The 23,294-nt window shown below is 41.4% G+C and overlaps 1 protein-coding gene across 2 annotated transcripts in view; it reads left to right on the forward strand.

Moving 5' to 3' along the window:
• Nucleotides 1-23,294, forward strand: part of RALGPS2 (Ral GEF with PH domain and SH3 binding motif 2) — a 138,589-nt gene that overhangs the window by 105,907 nt on the left and 9,388 nt on the right. The window contains exons 9-17 of one of the 2 annotated variants that reach the window (XM_058660718.1): nucleotides 1,507-1,644; nucleotides 2,865-2,955; nucleotides 4,961-5,028; nucleotides 8,365-8,500; nucleotides 9,100-9,251; nucleotides 13,754-13,808; nucleotides 16,931-17,008; nucleotides 18,447-18,552; nucleotides 20,453-20,545. In XM_058660718.1, coding sequence (XP_058516701.1) covers nucleotides 1,507-1,644; nucleotides 2,865-2,955; nucleotides 4,961-5,028; nucleotides 8,365-8,500; nucleotides 9,100-9,251; nucleotides 13,754-13,808; nucleotides 16,931-17,008; nucleotides 18,447-18,552; nucleotides 20,453-20,545 — 917 coding nt within the window. The remainder of the gene's footprint in view (nucleotides 1-1,506; nucleotides 1,645-2,864; nucleotides 2,956-4,960; nucleotides 5,029-8,364; nucleotides 8,501-9,099; nucleotides 9,252-13,753; nucleotides 13,809-16,930; nucleotides 17,009-18,446; nucleotides 18,553-20,452; nucleotides 20,546-23,294) is intronic. The other variant, XM_058660719.1, reaches the window with a different exon arrangement.

A 23,294-nucleotide genomic window follows, 5' to 3' on the forward strand; every position in this document is an offset into this window, starting at 1 on the left:
AGTGAATAATACAGATAATGTATAATAGAATATAATTGTTAAGAACACAGCAAAATGTTGTGTACAACTAAAACCTATGAGACTGAACTCTTCACACAGTTTCCATGGCCTTCCATATAGCCTTTTGCTTTTGTGGCTTTAAGTTTGTTCTGTAAGTAAAAGGCAGTTTGACTAGGCATTTTCTAAATTCTTTTCTTGGAATTGTGAGAAAACTAGAACATAGTGGACATGAAAGTGTCTATATAAGCTGGAAGATTGGATTGGATAATTCTAGAAGATGTCCAAAATAGAAGAAAGTAGCAAAAGTAAAACACAAAGTTTATTTAGAAGGCGGCAGGTAACTTTGGTTACATTTGCCCTGAGAGTTTGTGAGTGTGAAGTAGTAGGAGCAGGAATAGATGATGTTTCTTTCCAGCTACAGTTGTCTTACACATTTTATACATGTAGAGTAAAATTCTTCAGAAAGTATTTTTAAATGAGTGATTTTTCACATTTGAGACCACTTTAAGCAGATAATTTTGGGGGATGTATTACTTTCATTGGTACAGAAAACATGGATAGGAGAGCAGGAAAGGCTTAGCCGCTCCAGCAGTCCGGTGTTGGTCTGTCAATCTGACATTCTACCAGATTGAGACTGTTTTCTGCTAGTTAAGACAAAAAAGATGGGTCTCAGCTCAACACAAGTAATAATGCAGTAATATCAAATAATTTACACGTATAGTACAGTGACTAAGCTGATAAAGTTTAACTTCTTCAGGTTATAACGTGTTAAGATGATACTCATTGTACGGTTACAAAAACTAATGTTCAAATTTAAACAACTGTCTGTGTTACAATCAAGTCACAGGCAGAGGTAGTTCAAGAGCTCAGCTTCTTTGCATTAAGTCCCATATGTGCTCAAGATTATTTTTTAAAATTGTTTTGTTTTTTTATGTTATGTTAAAGTCAGATCTACAGAGAGAAGGAGTTAAAGAGAAAAAAATCTTCCATCTGCTGATTCACTCCCTTAGTGGCCACAATGGCCAGAGATAGGTTGATCTAGAACCAGGAGCCTCTCCGGGATCTCCCCCATGGGTGCTGGGTCCCAGGGCTTTGGGCCATCCTCCACTGCTTCCCAGGCCACAAGCAGGGAGCTGGCTGGAAAGCGGGTCTGCCAGGACACGAACCGGAGCCCATAAGGGATTCTGGCAAATGCAAGGTCAGGATTCAGCCACAAGGCCATCATGCCTGAGTCCTGTGCTCAGGTTCCTGAACTTAGCCTCAAACCGTGTTGGAAAACAGTAGAAGACATCTACATAGAGTGTGTTATTTGCTGTCTGACCCCGATGCTTTGGAAATCTAGGCTCCCGGTTGTCAAGTTTTAGCAAAACTTCAACTTATTATTAACATGCCCTGAATATGGTGTATATTGCAGTTTTTCTGTCAATTAACACTTTCCCCCTTCAGTGTGTCACAGTCTTCCAAAATGCAAGTAAGAAAAACACTATTTATCCCATTCTGTTTCAGGGATCTATTTATCAGATTTAACGTACATCGACTCAGCATACCCATCAACTGGCAGCATTCTAGAAAATGAGCAAAGATCAAATTTAATGAATAACATTCTTCGGATAATCTCTGACTTACAACAGTCCTGTGAGTACGGTGAGTGCCTGGGGGACAGTGCGTCTGATATTTACATTAGTACTTCATGTTACACTGCGTGGTTGTTAAGCCCTTCATAGTTCACTAAATTCCATCCTGTTATCTTCATCTTTTGTAGTGCTCCGATCTATCACTTAACAGTTCTTATTTTTCAAGTGAAAAAGTAACTGAGGCCGTGTATCATGGTGACATTAGTTTTTTTTTTAAGAGTTTTGGTTGTTTTTTTAGTTTATTTTGTATTTGTTTTATTTTGTTTGAAAGGCAGAGGGATAGAGAGAGAGAAAGAGATCTCCCGCATGCTGGTTCACTCCCCTCATGACCGCTGTTGCTAGGGCTGACCCAGGCTGAAGCCAGGAGCCTGAAATTCCATCCGAGTGTCACTTGGGTGTAGGCGGTCATAGTACTGGTGGCTCTTCTGCCTCGCCAAGAGCTTGAGTCAGACCTGGCTGGGACGCAAAGCATCATGGACTCCAACTGGCACTCAAATATAGGGTGCGCTGACTGGTGCCACGGTGCCTACCCTTTACTGAGTTTCTTTATTCAGTGTTGAGTAAATAATCGACTTTTGTACAAGGTGTATTCTGTGGATTGACATGTTTAGAAAGAGGTAAACTGAAGTGATTAACAGGAGGATTTCTGAATGGGTGCTCTGTGCTGACAGTGAAGTAGGGCAGCTAATATGTAAGTTTCAGCTTATTTAAAAATAGTGACTATACGATTTATTTTTAATATTGTCTTAAAGCTAACTTTATTTATATGCATCTGCATTTATAAGAGGACTTCAAATGTTCCTAAATGTGTGTGTGTATGTTGTTAGAATTTTAACTCCTAATTCTGTTCTTTTCATAAACCTGAGTCGGAGTTGAAATTTTAAATTAATCTTGTTCGAAATCTATGAAGGATCTAGTAGAGGAACCAGATTTATAAACTACTATTCTTTAAGAGAAAATAAAAATTTCACATCTTGTGAGTTTGGAATATAAATCATAATGAAGTCCCAAATTTTTCCTTTGAAATTTCTCAGATAGAAGGACTTTGTATTTGAGGTTCTGTTTTCTTTTTAGCTCTACACAAACAGCATGTAGCTGTGATTTCTAAACAGCCTTGAGTTTCGCGTTGAAGTATGCTTCAGTGATGTCTTTGTGGAATTACTCTGAATTTTGATGCCGTGTGGCCTTGACGTTCTGATTAAGATCTACTTTATTGTGATCTCCTTCTAGACATTCCCTTGTTGCCTCATGTTCAGAAATACCTGAATTCTGTTCAGTATATAGAAGAACTGCAGAAGTTTGTGGAAGACGATAATTACAAGTAGGTTGGATGTTTACAAGTGTTTTGTATGAACTTGTCTCCTGTGTAAACACATTCGACGATATTTCCCACACATCCAGGGTCATATTAGCAATGATAAAAGTGCATAGATCTGTTTTTAATCCTGCAATACACCAGTATCTGTTCTGTGGTTCTTTTAAATTGCAGAGAGCTGATGGTTGGTAGTTCTAACTTGAACTGTGTGCAGTCATTGGATTTTTATGGAAATTCATTCTCCAATATAATCCTTTCTTCATGATAATTTTTGACACATCTTTGAAATTATTTTCAGTTGTTGTGGGTTGATAGAAAGAGGCATGTTTCTCCAGGCAGCACTATATTATTTTCTCTGTCATAATAAGCCCTTTATTAAGATTTTATAAAAATCACTTTTAACATAGTTGACAGTCATGCCTTCCTCTTCCCGTTCACAGTGTTGCTCAAGGACAAGGGGATGTTTTAGGCACTAACTTTATTTTGATGGTCTATTTCATGTCATAATTGCTAAGCGTTTGTTTTAGCCAGAAGAGCTATAATAAAAAAAATCTTATTCAAGGGCTTATATCTCTTGAAGCTTTTCATTTTTTAGTTTTAGCTTAATTGTTAATCTTTTTGAAAAATTACTTAGCTTGATTGTGCCAGTTTTCCCCAAGTTTTCAAACTGGATTGATTTGCACAAACATTTGTCCAATTAAAGATAAGCAACTTCGCTTTTATTGGCGAATAGTGCATATAATATAAATTATCACCGTGCCTTTTCGTCAGGACTCTTCCGAGGCTAGCACTGGCCGTGTTTCGGCGACGCCCCTGAGCAGCGGCCACTCAGTGCCCTCCAGTGCTCTGCCCTTGGAGATTCTGCCGCTGCGATCCTAGTGTAGTCTACACGTAAACTCGCTGCCCGTGCTGTTCTGCTTGAGTGCTGTGTTAGGAAGTTGTAGTTACTGGGTTTACCCTCTTGTTCTTCGTCCACCTGACTGTAAGCTGCAAAAGGGCACAGATGCTTCGTTCACCTTAGCCTGCAGTTCAGATAGGTGTTCAAAGAAGACGTGCTGAAGTGAATGCCGTGTTATGTGTGACCTGCATAAGTGAACTCCACTATGAAAAGAACAGAGTGTTCTGGCTGGTCACACATCTGTTCAGTACACATGTTCCACATTTTCAGATCATTGAAGTTATGAGCAAATATGTAATTCCCTCTTAAGTTATTAGAATAATCTCTATTTGGCTATAATTATGAATATCACATGTGTTTTACTGGTTCATTAAAAATTCTAGTAGTTAGAATGCTCAGTAATCTTTATTGATTTTCAGATAATGTCAGTAGTTCATACATTAGACCCAGCTATTTTCCACAGCTCCTGCATCCTAAAATTGCTTTCGCTTGTAGGAGTCCTAATCTCTTCGGCTGTCGTACTCAAGCCTGAGCACGTTATTCTAAACAGAAGTTCAGTAGCAACTAAGAACGTTTGACCCATGACAGGTGTTGCCTAGCTTTCAGACAAGCCTTTTTATTTGTATGTATGTTTCTTTCGATGAGCTGTGTGAGTTGGTTTGTCAAGTAGCTAGTTATATAAACTGTTTTGAAAATTTCAGTGTTAACAATCAAAGCAGTAGTTCATCTGATGGAGTTTATAAAAATAATTTGCATAATATTTAACATAACATATTTAGCAATGTATGTGAACATTCCTGAACTTAAGTGTATCAGACAGACTTATGGTAAATTGTCTTTTAGTCAATCATCAAGCATTGTTAGGATGTAGCTGGGATGATTTTGTTTTTAAATATTACTTCTTAATGTTTCTTCTCTCCTTAATATTTCCTAGAATAAATATAACATCAGCTTTGTAAAGGAGACGTAACAGCTTAAAAAGTCACTGTGGAAAAAATATGTAAATTAGGTTATTTCACGAAAATGCTTTTAGTTTTTTAATGATAAAAATACATAACTAACACTTATGTTAAGTGTTAATTATTTGATGTGTTTTGTCTTTATAAAATCCAGGCTTTCATTAAAGATAGAACCAGGAACAAGCACTCCACGGTCAGCTGCCTCCAGGGAAGATCTAGTAGGTTAGTGCCTGGTTTCTCTCATTATCACATAACTCAGATTGCCTAATAAAAAAGAATAAACTCCAAGGTAAGTAAGTACTTAGCACGTCTTGTATTCTGGGCAAAATTTACTTTGGGTATTGAGCTCTTTCATTCCTTTCCGGGCTTGTTTTTCATTGGAACCTTGGCTTGTGACAGTTGTCAGTAACACAAAAATAATGCTACGTAGTCAGGAAAAGAGGTGTGACGAGCAGTGAATGTTTCGTGCGTCTCCTACTCAGCCTTGAAGAATGTGTTGTCCTCGGCGCTGAGTGTTGATGACAGTATACTTTTCTGCGCTCTCAATGGAAAATTAGAGTCCTCTGAGCAATTTCAGCAAGTGAATTTTAGTAACTTATTTTTCTGATGTTTACTTTAATCCTGGACCAAGCACCAAAAATATAAAAATCAGTCTTCCCAGTTTACCTGTTGCAGTGTTGTGAGGATCTGTGTACTTACCACAGCTAATAAAAATGCAAAATGGAGCATAATTACTAACTATTGAAGAAATAATAGCTAAGCTTCATATTTGAATATTTGAAACTTGTCTAGTAAAATATGAAATAATGTACCTTAACAACAGTAGGGAACCCGGTGCGGTGGCCTAGCAACTAAAGTCCTCGCCTTGGATGTGCCCGGGATCCCATATGGGCGCCAGTTCTAATCCTGGCTGCTCCACTTCCCATCCAGCTCCCTGCTTGTGGCCTGGGAAAGCAGTCTAGCACGGTCCAAAGCCTTGGGGCCCTGCATCCGCGTGGGAGACCTGGAGGAAGTTCCTGGTTCCTGGCTTCGGATCGGCGCAGCACCAGCTGTTGTGGTCACTTGGAGGGTTAATCATTGGATGGAGGATCTTCCTCTCTGTCTCTCCTCCTCTCTGTATATCTGACTTTGCAATAAAAATAAGTAAATCTTTAAAAACAGTAGTAGAAAGATGAGCATTCCAAGCAGAAGGAAGCAGCTCAGCTTTAAGCTCTCACATTTGCTCTTCTTCCCATTCTGAAGTGGTGTTTGGGGCCAACTTTGTGGTACAGCAGGTAGGCCACCACCTGGAAAGCCTGCATCCTGTGTCAGCATGCTGGGTCCAGTCGTACCCTCCTGCTGATGCAGCTGGGAGGCAGTGTCCAGTGGCTCGGATGCCAAGTCACTGCCACCTGGGCACGTATGTCGGAGACTGGGATGGATTCCTGCATCCTGACCCTGCTCTGGCTATTACGGTCTTGTAGGGAATAACCCAGCAGGTGTAATACTGATCATTTATCCTCTCTCATATGTACTTGCCTCTGTTCCCAACCCACTCCCATACTCTACCTTTTAAGTGGGTGAAAATTCCTTTTAAGCTTAAAAAAATTTTCATTTTAAAATCTTAAGTTTGGGACCAACGTGATGGCTCAACTGGCTAATCCTCCACGTGCTGGCATCCCATACAGGTGCCAGTTCATGTCCTGGCTGCTCCACTCCCTGCTTATGGCATGGGAAAGCAATGGAGGATAGCTCAAAGCCTTAGGACTGTACACCCCTGTGGGAGACTGGGAAGAAGCTCCTGGCTTCAAATCAGATTAGCTCTGGCTGTTAGGCCATTTGGAGTGTGAACTAGCAGATGGAAAATCTTTCTCTGTGTGTCTCTCCTTCTGTCTGTAAATCTGCCTTTCCAATAAAATAAATAGACTTTTTAAACATCTTAAATATGCTCTTATTTTTCATTTTATTTATATGTTTGTTTATATTATGATACAGTTCTGGGCTTTCCCCCCTCAACCTCTTCCCAAGCTCCCTCTCCCCACTGATTTCCCACGTATTATTACAGTTGTATAGTCCTTCAAAAACAGTCTTATTTCTCATTCTTTGAGCAGACATTGTGGCACAGTGGGTTAAGCCACAGCATGGACATCTGTGTCCCATGTTAGAGTGAAGATTGGAGTCCTTACTTCTCGGATTCTAATCTGCTGTCCTACTATGAACCTTGGAGGCAGCAGATGATAACCCAAGTCCTGGGTCCCTGGTCCCCGTGTAGGAGATCCAGTATGGGTTCCGGGTTCCTGGCTGCTCTCCAGCTCAACCTTGTATATTGCAAGCATTTGGGCAGTGGCCCAGAAGATGAACAATCTTTTTTTTTTCAAGATTTATTTATTTTTATTGCAAAGTCAGATATACAGAGAGGAAGATCTTCCATCCAAGGATTCACTCCCCAAGTGACCACAACAGCTGGTGCTGTGCCGATCCGAAGCCGGGAACCAGGAACTTCCTCCAGGTCTCTCACGCAGGTGCAGGGTCCCAAGGCTTTGGACCGTGCTAGACTGCTTTCCCAAGCCACAAGCAGGGAGCTGGATGGGAAGTGGAGCTGCCGGGATTAGAACCGGCGCCCATATGGGATCCCGGGGCGTTCAAGGCGAGGACTTTAGCTGCTAAGCCACCGCGCCGCTGGGCCCAAGACGGATAACCTTAATCTCTCCTTTTCTTTTCCTGTCTTTCTGAAAAATAAAAGCAAATAAAAAGCATCTTTTAAAAAGCAGTATTTTATGTATCTCACTGTTTTTAAATTATATCCATAAGCCTAAACTATGGCAGTGTACACACATCACGTGGAAATGGAGTGCTTGACTCCAATCTAAGTGGAAGCCTGTGCTGTGAGTCAGAGGCACTGTGTCAACAGAGCACTGACCCTAAGGCTCAGAGTGCCTCGTGCAGATAGCTGTAATGGAAGGCCTGAAGTGTTTGCTTTCTGTTTTTTAGGTTGATGTATTTGTTTGAAAGGCAGAGTTAAAGAGAGGAAGAAACAGGCAGTTGGCTGCAGCAGCCAGGGCCGAGCCAGAATGAAACCAGCAGCCAAGGCGCTTCTTGCAGGTCTTGCTCATGGGTGCCCCTTGGGCCCTCTTCCACTGCCTTGCCCAGGCCGTTAGGAGGAGCTGGGTGTGAAGTGGAGCAGCGGGAACACGAACCAGTGCCTCGATAGGATGCCAGTGTTAGGCGGGCGCTTGAGCCAGGGCACTCGCACGCTGTCTCCCCGCCCTCTCAGGGCTGAGCTCTTAGTTCTGCTGCTTCATTTGTTAGCAAGAAAAATATTTACACTGCCTCTGCTTAGTGCAAGAAAGAAAATAATGGATTTGTATTGTTTGATAAATGTTGTTTGTAAGACTTGGAAGAAAGTATTTCTCATCCTCCAGACCATTCATTACATAAAGCTAACATTAATATTAAGCTTAAGCCATTTGTGTAATCTGAAAGATTAAAGAAATTGTTTGAAGCTGTTTCTTTTGAAAATGTCTCTCTCTTCTCCTCCAGTGGCAAAGCGCGCCCCAGCATAGCTCTTGTTTCCCCCAGGTCCTGACGTGGGAGCATCACCGCAGAGCGGCAGAAAGAGCATGGCAGCCGAGGGGGCCCTGCTCCCACAGACGCCCCCGTCCCCACGGAATCTGATTGCGCATGGACACAGGAAGTGCCACAGCTTGGGCTATAAGTCAGCATTTTGATTTTACCTTTCGTGGTTTTAAGTTGTCTGGGGTTGGTTTTATTGCCTCTCTTCGTTATGACAAGAACTACTATCAGTAAAACACGTTTTGCTTGCGTGGGAGTGTTGTTCCCTCCTTCCCCCGAACTGAGAAATGAGCTTTTCCCAATAGCGCCTTCCTCCTAAGGGAGATCAGTTAACCATTTTCCTATAAGTAACTACAAAACAAAGGAAATGAATTTTTTTATTCAGCTGTGTAAGTTTTGCAGCCTTCATTTCTCAAAAGGTTCTTCCATTCAGCTTTACCATTATTTTTGAGAAAAATTTTATTAACTACCAAGATTGATTGTAAAAGCAGATTTTGAAGGGACCTGATTCTCGAGATGAAAATGAAATGCATTCTGGCCGTGTGGACAGATACAGCCAGGTTTCTCTAAGTTTCCCTCAACTAATTTTGAGACTTTCATGGTAAAATGTGCGAGTGAGAGTTTTCAAGTTAGTTCAGGGAAACAGGTGGATCTTCTAAATTCTGAATCTTTATTTATAAGTATCTTTTCTGTCCTGCATTATAGCAGCATAAAACTTGTTGAAAATCTCTTTGTTTGCAGTTTCATTCATAAGATGAACACCGCAGAATTTAAGAGTGCAACATTCCCAAATGCAGGGCCGAGACATCTGTTGGACGATAGCGTCATGGAGCCCCACGCGCCGTCTCGAGGGCACGCGGAAAGCTCCACTGTTTCCAGCGGAATATCAATCGGTGAGACTAGTTTTCTCAGATGGTTCCAATTTAGACAAAATGGGACCGTAAGTAAAATTTAGTGGCGGAAAACCGAAATGACAGCTACAGGATGAAGTTAATATGGTTTTAAGGTGCTTGATGCTTTTGACAAAAACAAAAAGGAAATAGAATGTGAGCTGGTTAAATTGGTTAATTCTGTTGTTTATTTGATTGGATGTGAGATGGGGCGAAGTTCGGACTGAAATGGGACTCTATTTGGACTAAGCAGTTACTTGGATGGTGGTGCTGTGGCAAGACAGGGAAGACTGAGTGATGTTCTGTGGGCAGGAAGGTGTTCCTGCGTGGTGGCTGCATCAGTAATTCTCTTGTGGACAGATTTAGTCTCCATAAAGATATCAGATACTTGTTGAATTTATGAATGTGTAGCTAAGTGGGGCAAGGTCTTTGAAGTTATTAGGGGTTAACATATTCCATGCCATGTGGACTTCCTGAGGGCCCCCAGGGGGAGTGTAAAAAAATAGCTAAGGGAAAAACTTAATCACATGGAGAGGTCTGATTGGGTTTTTCTCGTTTCTGTTAAAGCGCATGCAACAGCTTGGGTCAGACCTGACCAAAGTTCAGAGTCCTGAAGTCAGTCCCAGTATCCTGTGTGGATGACCAGGAGCAGGATTTATTTATTTTTATTGGAAAGGCAGATTTATAGACAGAAAGATCTTCCATCCTCTGATTCACTCCCAGGTAGGCACAGCGAATCTGAAGCCAATCCGAAGCCAGGAACATCTTCCGGTCTCCCATGCAGGTGCAGGGTCTCAAGGCTTTAGGCAGTCTTTGACTACTTTCCCAGGCCATGGGCAAGTAGCCGGATGTGAAGTGGAGCAGTTGGGACACAAATCAGTGCCCATATGTGATCCCAGGGCATGCAAGGCATGGATTTAGCCACTAGGCTATTGTGCCAGGCCCTGACTAATTAGTTCTCAGAGAATAATGTGCCATCATATCAGATTATGAAGGGAAGAGGGGCCAGTAAAACGGGGGGACAGTCAGTGTGGCATGGCTCTGCAGAGAGGCTCTCAGGAAGAAAGCTGCACCCAATGTAGTGATGTCCAATGTGGAAAGAAGAATAACGATAGAATATGGAACTGACCAAGGCACTTAGCAAGGCATATGTCGGTCATCTTGTCCAAGACTTGCTTCATAAATGGTGAAGGTAAAAACCCGCCATGGCGTGGATTTGAGAGTGGGAAGAAAGAGATATCAGATGAAAACGGGATTATTTTTACTTTTATATTAGCTTTTTACTACTGTGACCAAATACCTGGGACAGGTTACTTTGTGAAGGAAAGGGGTATGCTTAACTCACATTTGGGATATGTGGAAGTGCAGACAGCACAGCACAGGCTCTGGCCACGGCCCCACCAAGTGCTCACCCCATGATCCTCTGTCTGATGTCTGTTCTCTTCATCTCAAGCCAGCAGTCCACCCGGCTGCCCACTCCTGGTCACTTCCCAGAGAAGCAACCTCTGAAGGCTCCTAATGGGATTAACTTTCTGCAGTTGAGATACCATTAACATCAGACACTGAGGACTGAACCTCGGGAATTTAGGGGCTAGAGACAAATCATATTCAAGTCATAGCAACCTTTTTTTTTTTTTAAAGATTTATTTTTATTTTTATTACAAAGTCAGATATACTAAGAGGAGGAGAGATAGAGAGGAAGTGGAGCTGCCGGGATTAGAACCAGCAGCCATATGGGATCAAGGCGAGGACCTTAGCCACTAGGCCACACTGCCGAGCCCCAAGTCATAGCAACTTCTAAACTTCTGTTTTCTTGAGTCTTTGATCATTTTAATTCCCCATGAGAAAATAATCTATGTGGTTTTTATTTTATAAAAGGAATAAAGGAGAAAATTGGCTTTTTGGTTAAGTACCAGGTCACTCAAAAGCCAAGCTTGCTGTGTTCGTGTGACGGTCTCGATGTTGATAAGTGGTTAATGGGAAGAGACGCCAAAGGAGATTGCCTGCTTAGGCCCCTTGCCTTCTGCACGAGCTCGGACAGTTCCACACCCTGAAAACAGTGACAGCGGCATTGCCCAGCTCCATGCAGCACTACATTCTGATGTCCCCTTTTAGTAAATACCAGTGACTGAATGATAAAACTTCAATAGAAAGTGTTGATCACCTGAAATGCTTCTTTATTAATGTTCTAAGGCACCTGTGAAATATCAAATTTAGTCTGCAAAATAGTACACAGAATAACTTTGCGTGAAAGAAAGTTGTTCAGTTAAAAGTTTCTTACAGGACTGTTACTGTCACATAGCAGATTAACCCACTTACGGCACTGTTACTGTCACATAGCAGGTTAACCCACTGCTTGCAATACTGGCATCCCCTGTGAGCTCTGGTTCGAGTCCTGGCTGTTGTACGCACACGTGCTGCAGGCCTGAGAGGCTCCTGGCTTCAGGCCGGTGCAGCTTTGGCTGTTGCAGCCGTCTGGGGAGTAAACCAGCTGATGGAAAGTGCTCTTTCATTCTCTGCCTTTGAAATGAATCCATGAACCTCTTTTAGAAAGATTTTATTTTTTGCTTTAAGCGGCATACTAGATCCACTAAGTGTAAGAAATTTAAAATTTTCATTCATTGAGAAGCAAGGATCAAGATGATGTCTGAGCTGGGCCAGACTGAAGCCACGAGGCAGAAACTCAGTCAGGGTCTCCACATGGGTGCGGGGCCCCAAGTACATGAGCCACCACTCTTGCCTCCCTGGCTGCGTAGCCGGGAAGCTGAAGTTGGGAGTGGATCTGGGACTCACACCTGTGTGCTCCAGTTTGGACTGTGACTGTTCCAAGTGGGACGTTAACTGCCAGACCAAACAAGCACCATCCCCACAGGTACAACCGACTTGGTAAGAAGATACTTACACACTTGTTTATTTGAAAGACAGAGGTACGGAGAAGGGAGAGGGAGAGAGTGCTGGCCCTCATCTCAAACGCTCACAACCATGGTTTGGGCCAGTCCACAGGCCAGAAGCAGGAACTCAGTCCAGGTGTCCCCGTGTGTTGCAGGACGCAGCTGCTTGAGTCTTCAGCACTGTCTCCCAGTGCATTTTAGGAAGCTGGAAGTGGAAGCAGAGCTGGATTTCCAACCCTGGCTCTCCGGCAGTCCGATTCAGGCTTCCCAAGTGGTGCCTTAGCTACTGCACCAAACACCCACCACACCCGTCACCACTCGTATGCCACGATTATTCTCTAGCATATCTAGCTTTTATTTTTTCTAGATTACCTTTAGGTTATTGCAAAGTAAATGTAGTTATTTAATTGTAATTAGTGTCTCAATTTGGAGACTTTTTAAAAAGTCCAGTGTTCGCCTTTGTGCTACTCTTTTTGGTTATGCCAAGGCTAGTACTTGGTAAGCAGTGGGATTGCTCACCCTTGAAGCAATGTTACACATAAGCAGTTGCCTTTCAGTATTTTTGTTTTCAAAATGTTATTACCAGGAAATGATAGGTGCTGACCCACATACAGAGTTTATCCCTTAGCTGTAGATTCCATGTATAATACTAACCTATACCTGAAGGTTTCAAGAAAGTACCGTTTAAAAATCAGCCAGGACTTGAGACAGTGACCTCAAACATTTTCTTAAAGGGAAAATATGTCCTGGATAACCTAGACTGATACCCACTTTGGGCTCCACACATCACATGATGCTGGAAGTCAAAAGACGCAAGGACCACCAGCAGCTAATCTGTGGTTCCTCATCTCAGCCACACTGTCCAGATTTAAAAAGCAAAGCTTGTGTGCCTGTTCCCTGAGCACCCCAGGAAGGGTAGCTAACTCATGCCGTTTCAGATACATGGGAGAGGTCCTGGGTAAGGACCAGCTCACGGAGTCCGCGTCGGCGTGTGTGGTTCTCGGACCCTCATTGTTAAGTCTGGGAGGCAATGCTTCTTGACATGTTTGCTCATCTTAGTTTTGTTGAGAGCCAGGATTATCTTTCAGGTAACGTTTAAATCCATTGAAGCTGTTTTGAACTCTCGGAATTCATCTGTCTGGTGTTTGTCCAGCCCGTTGTAAAGGGTCCCAGCTCACCACTGTGTTAACTGGCCAAGGAGAGTGTTACGTTGTTATCACTCTGGTTTTTGTTTTTATTTTTGTTTTAGGAATACCAGCCTCTTCAACCTTGTCTCTTTAATGGTAGTGAGCTATTAGGGTAGTAGCAAATTTCTTTATTAAAGGAAGTATGCCATGAACCGCTAAGGATTTTATAATATTGATCCTAAATTATGACACACCTGAAAAAATGTGCAGTATGTATTCTCGAAAAGTAGAAAAATTTGAATTATAGGTTGTTACTTATGTAATCTTATCAACTGTGTTGTAATATAAACCTAGCAACAATGATATTAGAATAAAGAATGTGAATATTCCCCTGCAATGCGATTTTCATGTCAGGAGCACAGATAGATAATTTATGAAACCCTTACTGGAAGAATAATTCTAAACATGAAACAACTTGTGATTGTAGGTAGCAGCGATGGTTCTGAGCTAAGTGAGGAGACCTCATGGCCTGCTTTTGAAAGGTAAGAGAAATTGCCCTTTTTAACTGCTCCAAGTTTATTCTGTCTTTCTCGAAGTATGAGCTAATGGGAATTCTCAAAAGTAATACCTAACTGCATATCTGTAAGGGACTTTTTAAGTTTCCTACTGATAAAAGAATTTTATAAATTGATATTTTTACTTTTGGAAATGTAAGCGATGAGAATGCTTAACTTACAGTTCGTGTCGTGACTTGGTGGCTTGACACGCATTTTTCAGTTGTCATGTGCTTAGTGTTGTAACTCAGAAAGAATAACCAAGGTGGGCGTTTAGCCTTGCCGGTAAGGCCTTGGGTCCCGTCTCTTAGTACATGAGCTTGGTTGCCAGCGCCAGCTCCCGCTCCTGAATCCAGCTTCCTGTTAATGCGGACACTGGCAGGCAGCGCTGGTGGGCCAGGTATTTTAAGGTCTCACCGTATCTGTGTAGGAGACCTAGAGGGAAGTCCTGGCTCCCACTGCAGGCATCTGGAGAGCAAACTAGTAGACAGCTCTGTCTTATCTTTCTCTACCCCTCAAAATGAATCAGTAACCAATTGGAGCTATTTGTATGCTCAGAAATAAAATCATTTGCCTAAAATTTTGGTTCATTTTTAGGTAGTTTTAAGGCACTGTATATTTTTAAATAATTTCAAGACATCTGATGAAATATCATCCATTTTGTTATCTGCTGTTGGCAGGACCAAAATAATGTAATAGACTTTAAATTTAAAGTCATGCCATAAATAAAACATTTTGAAATTCAAATTTAAATGATCATGAACTCAGAATTTGCACATTCCTGAAGCATTGTATCAGAGTCCTCTCTCTGCCTTACCATGTGAAGCTGTAAAACCCATCATCTGGGCCTGGCGCCATGGCCTAGCGCCAAAGTCCTCGCTTTGAACACGCGGGGATCCCATATGGGCGCCGGTTCTAATCCCCGCAGCCCTGCTTCCCATCCAGCTCCCTGCTGGTGGCTTGGGAAAGCAGTCGAGGACGGCCCAATGCTTTGGGATCTTGCATCCGCGTGGGAGACCTGGAGGAAGTTCTGGCTCTTGGCTCCAGATCGGCACAGCACCAGCCATTGCGCTCACTTGGGGAGTGAATCATCACAAGGAAGATCTTCCTCTCTGTCTCTCCTCCTCTCTGTTTATCTGACTTTGTAATTAAAAAAACATCATCTGCTTGAAGCAAGCGTCATGTTATGCTGATCTTCAAATAGAAGCTGTCTCTAAGAATCTAGCCAAACAGCACAAATAATTATTACTGCTAGTTTTTATGTGTTCTTTAGGATTCTTAAATATCTCTAACCATTTCTAGTTCTCTTGTTTTAAACTCCTAATATATCTGACTCTTGACCAAAATAATAGTTCTGTTTTATGTTCAAAGTAACTTAGAGTAGCAAGAGTACTGTCCAGTTGAGGGGACTAGGTGTTTGGAGACTCTAGTGTGCTTCCTGCTAACTTCCTGGCAGGTGAAGTCCAAGCCCCCAGCCCAGCAGCCACTCCCTCCCCTCACCTCCTACCTTTGAAATAAATCAAATCAGTTAATCAAAGACTACAGCTGAAATATCTGGTTAACTCCCTGTAAATCACTTTTTAGTAGAAAAAGATTTTGAGTTGTAGTTCTGAATCAGTTCATTTTAAGATACCTGATTGGAAGATTAGATCATGTTTCAGAATAAAATTTGTGAAAATTTCTCATCATTTTGTGTTTAAGATTTTGCTTTTAAGCCCAAATTTCAAGGGACTTTGAGTTCCTTTCTACTTCCATTTTCAATGTTCTCAAGTTTCCTTCTTTTAATTAGGAGGTTCCTTAGCAATTTAATTTTTTTTTAGATTGTTTCTTTCTAACCTATAAGTCTCATTTGGGTTTCCGGAAAATGAGAAACACATGACAGTTACTTCAGCCGTGCTGTCTGATTTTGTACAAATTGTGCTTCCCTCTATAAAGAGAATGATGTCATCATGTATTGATAATAAACTTTATTATACTATTTAGATGAAAACACTGACTAACAAAATTGCTGCTTAAATTGTTTGAGTGATGTGAGTAAGCAGAATTGTATTGTGCTAACTAATCCGCTCTCCTCCCAGCAGGCTGTTTAAGGGGAGTGTGTAATGGTGTTACAGTCAGGGCTCAAAACAGGATTTTTCTTTTATGACAAATGTTTTGCTTTGTAGACATTTGCAGCTAAAAATTCCACTGTACCTGTGCCAAGCTGAGATCAGTGGCTCTGGGGACATTTTGAGAACAGTTAAGTGAATGCTGCTCTGCACGATTCAGACATGAATGAAAGTTAATAAAGAGCTAGGATTTAAAATACTGTCAGTAGATAGTGAACTTGAAGATAGTACTATTAGTTAACACATCATCTTCTACTCTTTTTTCTTGGACATCAAATATGTTGCTAAAGTTACTAAAATAGCACTTTTTATTTAAAATATTTATCAGCAGCGCTGCTTCTGGCCATTTTCAAGGAAAAGGGATATCAATATTTAATGTGTTTCTGTGTATTTCCTTTCTTAGTAGTATGTGCCATTTTTACATAAATATCAATTTGTATCATGTTTTCAGTTGTTAATTAGAAGTAAGATACTACCTGTATTTATTACTTCATTCACCTCTTTCATTACTCTGATTAATCATGTAGGAAAAAAACAAGGAAAATAAGATTTTTCACATTAGTCCTAAGTTATAAGCCACGTTGCTTTTAACTTAGCTTCATGGGGACATATAGTAAGAGAGCATTTAGGTAAGTCCAGGCATACTATTTAAACTGAATTCCGAGGGATGGAGTAGAAGTAAAAGAATGTGAGGTATTTTTAGATGTGTAGGTTTGCCTGTAAATAGCCTTTCAGTTTGTTTTAGCAGTTTGTGAAAGTGAACGCATATGTGAGTGCGGCGTGCACGTGACACCTTGAAGGACTTCTAGTCTACAGGAGAGAAGAGATTTTAAGATCAATCTTCATGTATTATAAAAAAGAAAAGATTGATCACGTACTATCTTTTTTGCCAGATTTCAAAAGCTATGTTCTATAAAGACTCTATTACAGTGGTTTTAAGTATTGATGATTGTATGAATCAAAGTGTATGTAATGTATACAATTTATAATGGAATCCAACAGGAACAGATTATACCACTCTCTCGGCCCGGTGACAAGAGTGGCACGAAATGGTTATCGAAGCCACCCGAAGGCCAGCAGGTACAATCCCCTGCACTCGGGGGTCACAGATTCCCTCTGGTGTTGGTGGTCCTCTCACACGGGTGTGGTCTGACATGATTTCTGTCCTTTCTCCACTAACTAATTTAAAAACTAAATAAATCACCAGAAAACTTTCTTTCCAAGATTGCACACAGAGATAAATTGAACTTTTCTTTCTTGCACACAGCTGATTGTTGAGACTTGAGTCTTGATGTCCCGTTTTTACAATGCTGATACGTCGGTAGCTTGTTACCTGCGCAGGTCTTTGTCACACGAGAGCGATGTAAGAACCTGCTTGCTGTTCGTGATCTTCAGAGCAGTTACTTTGCTAGGAAGTCTACACTGGACCTGTCTTTTTTAATAAATTTTTTTTTTCAGATAAACCACAGGTCTAGCAAGTCTGTTTCATTAAATAATATATGTCTCAATTCATTGACCTGTGGAGGCAAGTGAATAAAGATTGAGATTTAGTGGTAACTTAGTCAGCTTTTAACAAAAGAAAACAAATGGGAAAAGCCAGCTGGTGGTGTTTGCCCCCCTGTGTGTGCCTCTGTGTAAGTCCCCAAGATAAAGTTTCTTCTGGTTTCTAGGTCTTTAAGTCACTTTGAGGACACGTAAAGAACAGTAAACTGGCAAACTGAAGGCTTCCACACTGCTGTAGGAATTCTGCGGTTCATATGCAAATTACCTGTTTATCAAACTTACTCTTTGGTTCATGTAGGAATCATTCTGATTTTAGAAACAGGACCTTAAGTCAGCTTGGAAAATATGTTAAAATGTTTAGATGTTTTGTGATTCTTTTTTTTTCTAACATGTGGAAAGGAAATCTTGAGTTTGGGGATTATTCCTGTCTGGGAGAACTGTTAGACAATCAAGTGTTTAAACGTTGACAGCATTCAAACACCATTGAAAATTTATCACAGAAAGTTAGTTTTTTAAAAGTGTTTTTACTTTTATTACTTTAATAATTAACCTAGTTTAGAATTAAATTAAGCATGAATTATTCAGTCTTTTTTGAGCCTACACTACTTTTGTTTTCTTAAAAACCTTTAATCTATAGATTTTTTTCATCTTTCCTGCCAGGATTTAAAGTTTATAGTGGGGACGTAAGATTACAACAGTGCTGCAGAATGACATGTTAAGAAGAAAAAAAAAATCTTAAATTTTTAATCTTTTCTAAAGTGAATGATTGAACTCTTTCTATATTTCACTTGTTCGAATGCTTTAATAGTGTCTGTTTAGGATCTGCTGACTTTAATAACTTCTAATTAAATTTATGGCAGCTTATAAATTTCAGCTTAACAGTCAGTGTCTTCTCAACTCTTGAGTAAAGCAACAAGGTTTTCAAGCTAAATACAGCTACATTTTAAATAGCTGCTTGAAGATGCCTTGTCTCCAAGCTCTGACTGTGTCGTTTCCCTTGTTTTCGTTATTACAGCTCTGCGGAATCAGAGGATTTGGCTGTGCATTTGTATCCAGGAGCAGTTACTATCCAAGGTGTTCTCAGGAGAAAAACTTTGTTAAAAGAAGGCAAAAAACCTACAGTAAGATTTCACTGTATTGTATTAACACACTTCTAAAAATGTGCAAGAATAAGGCCCCAGAAAGAATTAAAACAATTGCCATGAAATCAGATGTATAGTACATTGGCTTCACCATATTTCTGAAAGTATTACGCCTGCGTACAGACCTCGGTGAAATCTGCTCAGGGTGCCTGAAGAAAGCTGCTCTGTTCTTCCTGCACCCTCTGTGGAGTTTGTGTTTCAAACTGTTTCTTAAAGAAGTCTGAAAGTGTATCATTAAAAATTATTTTACTAGCAAGTTTGGGGAAATTAGAAAATAGGGAATAACAAACTAAAAATGGAGTTCAACTAATACTGTTTCATTGGATTTTAAATATTTGTAATGCAGTTTTGTTTTCTCATGTGAACTGGAACCCAGATATTAAGTGTCCTCCAAAGCAAAACTGAAAAAAAAGGAAAAAAATTAATAAGGCCAAAGTTCCATATGTGACAGAGCACCAGCATAGTGGCTTGACCACTAGAAGAAAATTATTTTTTTCCTCAAATGTTATTGTAGTTTATCTGATTTGGATTATCAAATCTTTGGCTTATATCCACATTTAAAAATTTTGAAGGCATGAGGGATTCTTAAAATATAAAGATGATTTCAACATATGTAATGCTTACATTACAGGGAGCCCAAAGCACATAGTCAGAAATCCAAATCAGCCTAGCTAGTGAGCTAATGGCCTGTCAGTTGAACCATTCCCAAACTTAGAATGCATCCAGAGCTAGAAACAGAGTAGGTACCCAGTTGGCACTCAGTGCCTGCTGTGGGGATTAGAATGAGAATAAGCCATGCCACCCTGGCAAGATGTTTGAGCTGAGATCTGAATAGGAAAGGTTATCTGGCCTTGCTGGAGCTCGAGTTCAGGAAAGCAGAAGGCCTGTGCAGTTCCAGCACTACACGTGGGAAGGACGTGGAGGAGAGGAAGTCAGAGGCCAAGGCCGGAGTGGACATGACATGTAAAGCAGTTAGTGAATTGAGCCCTCGTGGATGTTGGAGAAGGCGGGCAAGTAAGTGGCCCAGTTCAGGTCCTTATGCTGATTTCGGCTCCTGGAAAAGTCCAGCTCGATAGAGCTAATGACTTGGGGGTCATTAGCATACGGATAGTATCTGAAGAATGAAACAGTGAGGTGAATCATCTGTAAACACCGTGTAACTGGGAGAAAAAAGGAGGGGAGGGCTGGAGAGGAAAATAAGACATTGAATCCCCGTACCCTGTTGGTTAAAGGGCTTGAAGAAGAAAGAAACGGTCAGTTACGTCAGACACTAAAGAAGATACATTGCTAGGACGTCAGAGTCAACGACCTTGACAGCAGTGAAAGCCAAATGAAGTAAATTGAGACAGTGAATAGAAGCAGGGCCAGACTGGAGATAGCTCTGCAAAAACAGATGGAATTATGCTGCTTTCCTGTAGAAAGTACAGTGATGTCATTGAAACCGAAGGTCGGGGTGAGGGGTTGGTAATTGGAATTTTAAAAAGAAGGTGTGAAACAGTTGTGTCCAGAAAGAGACAACCAGATTTAGTAAAGCGAAGTGCTGCTAATTTCCATTTGAGATAAATGATCACAATTTTATTATAGTACACTTATGTGGTTTCTTTAGTAATATGTAGCTACTGTGATGTGCCAGATAATCACATGGTTGGATTTGGGCTTACTGGGATTAAAGCACTTAGAAAGGAATGGATCTAGTGTTGGACCACAAAGTACAGGCTAGATACGAAGAGAAGGAAAAGAAGATGGTGCCAGAAGTGACAGTATTCCACTGTTGGACCTTGGGTGACAGAGATGGAGTGTCTTATGGGCACTGCAGAGAGTGGGGAAGCTGAGGAGCCAGTAGGTGTTCACGGTGTGTTCACGTGTTTGCCCTCCCCAGGTAGCATCTTGGACAAAGTACTGGGCAGCTCTCTGCGGAACACAGCTCTTCTACTATGCCGCCAAGTCCCTGAAGGCTACAGAGAGAAAACATGTGCGTATCCCTCCTCCAGAAAGCTCTCCTTGTTGCATAATTGGTTCTTTGTGGTCGTAAAGAAAGCAGTCCTTTTAGGATACCAGGATTTTGGCAGGGTGAAAAGGGTGGTATTTGCTTTTCATTTTCCCCATATTTTATTTTTCATTATCCCATATGTTCTAATCCAGAATTCTTATACTTACTCCCTGTAGGAATGCTGTAATGGAAATTTCTTTCATGTGGGCCATTCCAAGGAAGGCCTTGGAATAACTTCCATATTTTAAAATATCTTTTTTGAATAATGTCCTTCCATTGCCAATGGCAAAATTGCACATTACAGATTTCTATCTTGGTAGTACGGCTTTCCCAGGCCTGAGTCTCTGGTTCAGAACATGTTCAGCATGATTGCCTTGGAGTCCTAGTTCCTAAAACATCAAATGCAGTGATTCGGAACCAGCATCTGAGGTTGTCTGTCCGCCAGGCTCCAGTGCGGTGACTTACCACAGTACTTACTGTGTACTGTCTTGCATTTCACATTACTTAGGACTCGATCTTATTTTCTAGAATTCCTTTGAATTTATTTTGCATGCTATTGTGTCTTTTTTTGTTTGTGTTTTTGTTTTGTTTTTAATTTTTCTTAAGAAAAAAAAAATCTCCAGAGAGAGAGCCACGGAGATCTTGCATCTGCTGTTTGATGCACAGGTGGCTGCAGCGGTCAGAGCGGGCCAGGGCAGAGCCAGGAGCCAGGAGCTCCCTCTGGGTCTCCCGAGGGCGGCAGGGGCCCAGAAATCTGGACTTACCTGCTATGTTTGCTATGGGGGCGAAGCAGACTTCAAAAGGAATAATCATTTTATGTATTGCATTAATTAAATCTCTGAGTTGAATTTAGTTCTAACTCATATACTTTTGGGGAAGGGGGAGAATTAAGTGGCTCACCCTGTTGAGGAAAGGTAAGTCGTTCAAGAAAAATCTCTGAGTTCTTTCTCTAGTTATAATCACGTGACACTTCGTACTTCAGGGAAACTATTCATTCTCCCGGTTTTAGCCCTTAAGCTGAAGGCTTAAAAGAGAGCATTTTTGGTGTAACTCAGCTTAGGGAGGTCGAAGATGGCATTGCTTCTTTTTCAGCCACGCCCACAGCCTGTCACTGCCTACACGTCACATTAACCACTCCTTTGATTTTCTTTGGTGTTACCATATATTCCTAGGTTTGCCTGATGAACTCGTAGTTTCATTTTGAACAATGCCTGAATGGGATGATGTGTTCTTGAACACTAGCCTTTTAGGCTCCTTGTTCTGTTGTAATTCTTGGTTGAAGTAAAAGAGATATCAGGACCAGTGTGGTGGCACACCGAGTTAAGCCTCTACCTGCAGGGTTGGTATCCCATACGGTCACCATCTTGTGTCTGCAATACTTGACTTCAGATCCAGCTCCAGAGGCTGGCCCAGCTCCCTGGGTTTCTGTGCCCACTTAGGAAACCCAGGAGAAGCTCTCGGCTCTTAGCTCTTCTCTGCAACTCTGCCTCTCTAATAAATAGGTCTTTGAACAAAAGGATTCCAGGGCAGACGTTTGGCTCCGTGGTTAAGACAGCCACAGTCCATATTGCAGTGCCAGGGCTGTTTCCTCACTCCAGTTTCCTGCAAGCAGCGGTCAGGGCTCCAGCACCAGGTCCCCTGCCTGGCACAGAGGCCTGGCACGGAGACCTGGCACACTCCTCCAGCTCCCGATTTGAGGTGTTTGGAGAGTGAAGCAGCAGATGAGAAGAGAGAGAGAGAGAGAAAGAGAGAGAAAGGGAGAGGGAGGGAGGGAAGGAGGGAAGGAGTGTGTGTGTGTCTTCCCTTCCCCTGTCTGCATTGCCAATCTGTATAAGCACATATGTGTAGGTGTTCAAAATACTCGTTACTGTTAGCTTCAGTTAGACAACATTCAAGTTGGGAGAGAGAAAATACCTGGATTTGATAGCTAAGGCATATGTTAAGTATTCTGTCTGCCATTACTACTGATGCATATAAAATTACTATATTTCTGATTTTTATAGTTATGATTTTAATTGTGTGAGATTTATGATAAGCAATTTGTAGAACATAATTTAGACATTCTAGCATAATCAGATGTGAGAAAATCAAAATGAGAACCAAGGAAATGGACTGTGTTCTTCATCTTTCCTAATGAGAACGGTTACGACTAAAGACAGAATTACAAGCAGAGAATGGAGGCCGAAGGATAGATCCATGTCCATATCTAGTATTAAGTGCAGAATAGAAGAAATATTGCACAGAACTAAAAGCAGTGGTGGAACTAAAATTTACATCATTTTCAAACAAAGTTAAAATATACACAAACTGGAAGATGAGTGGCCCCGTGTGATACCCTAGTGCTACCCTACTCGCCTTGTGTGTGCTGGGATCCCATGTGGGCGCTGGTCGTGTCCCGGCTGCTCCACTTCCCACCCAGCTCCCTGCGTGTGGCCTGGGAGACGGTAGAGGATGGCTGAAGGCCTTGGGATCGGTGCCCACGTGAGAGACCTGGAGGAGTTCCTGACTTCAGATTAGCTCCACGCTGCTCCGGCCATTCGGCCACTGGGGAAGTAAGCTAGTGTGCAGAGGATCTCTGTCTGTCCTTTTTTCCAATTAAAAAAATCTATAAAAAAAAATAAACATAGTACCACCTGTATTGTATACTTGACAAAACATTTAACCCAGTTCTTCCCATGAGGAAATAATCCAGTCCCAATTTGGGGACATTCTGTGAATCAACTGGCTTGGA

The sequence above is a fragment of the Ochotona princeps genome, chromosome 2, assembly GCF_030435755.1.
Source record: "Ochotona princeps isolate mOchPri1 chromosome 2, mOchPri1.hap1, whole genome shotgun sequence".
In the NCBI taxonomy this organism is placed as follows: domain Eukaryota; kingdom Metazoa; phylum Chordata; class Mammalia; order Lagomorpha; family Ochotonidae; genus Ochotona; species Ochotona princeps.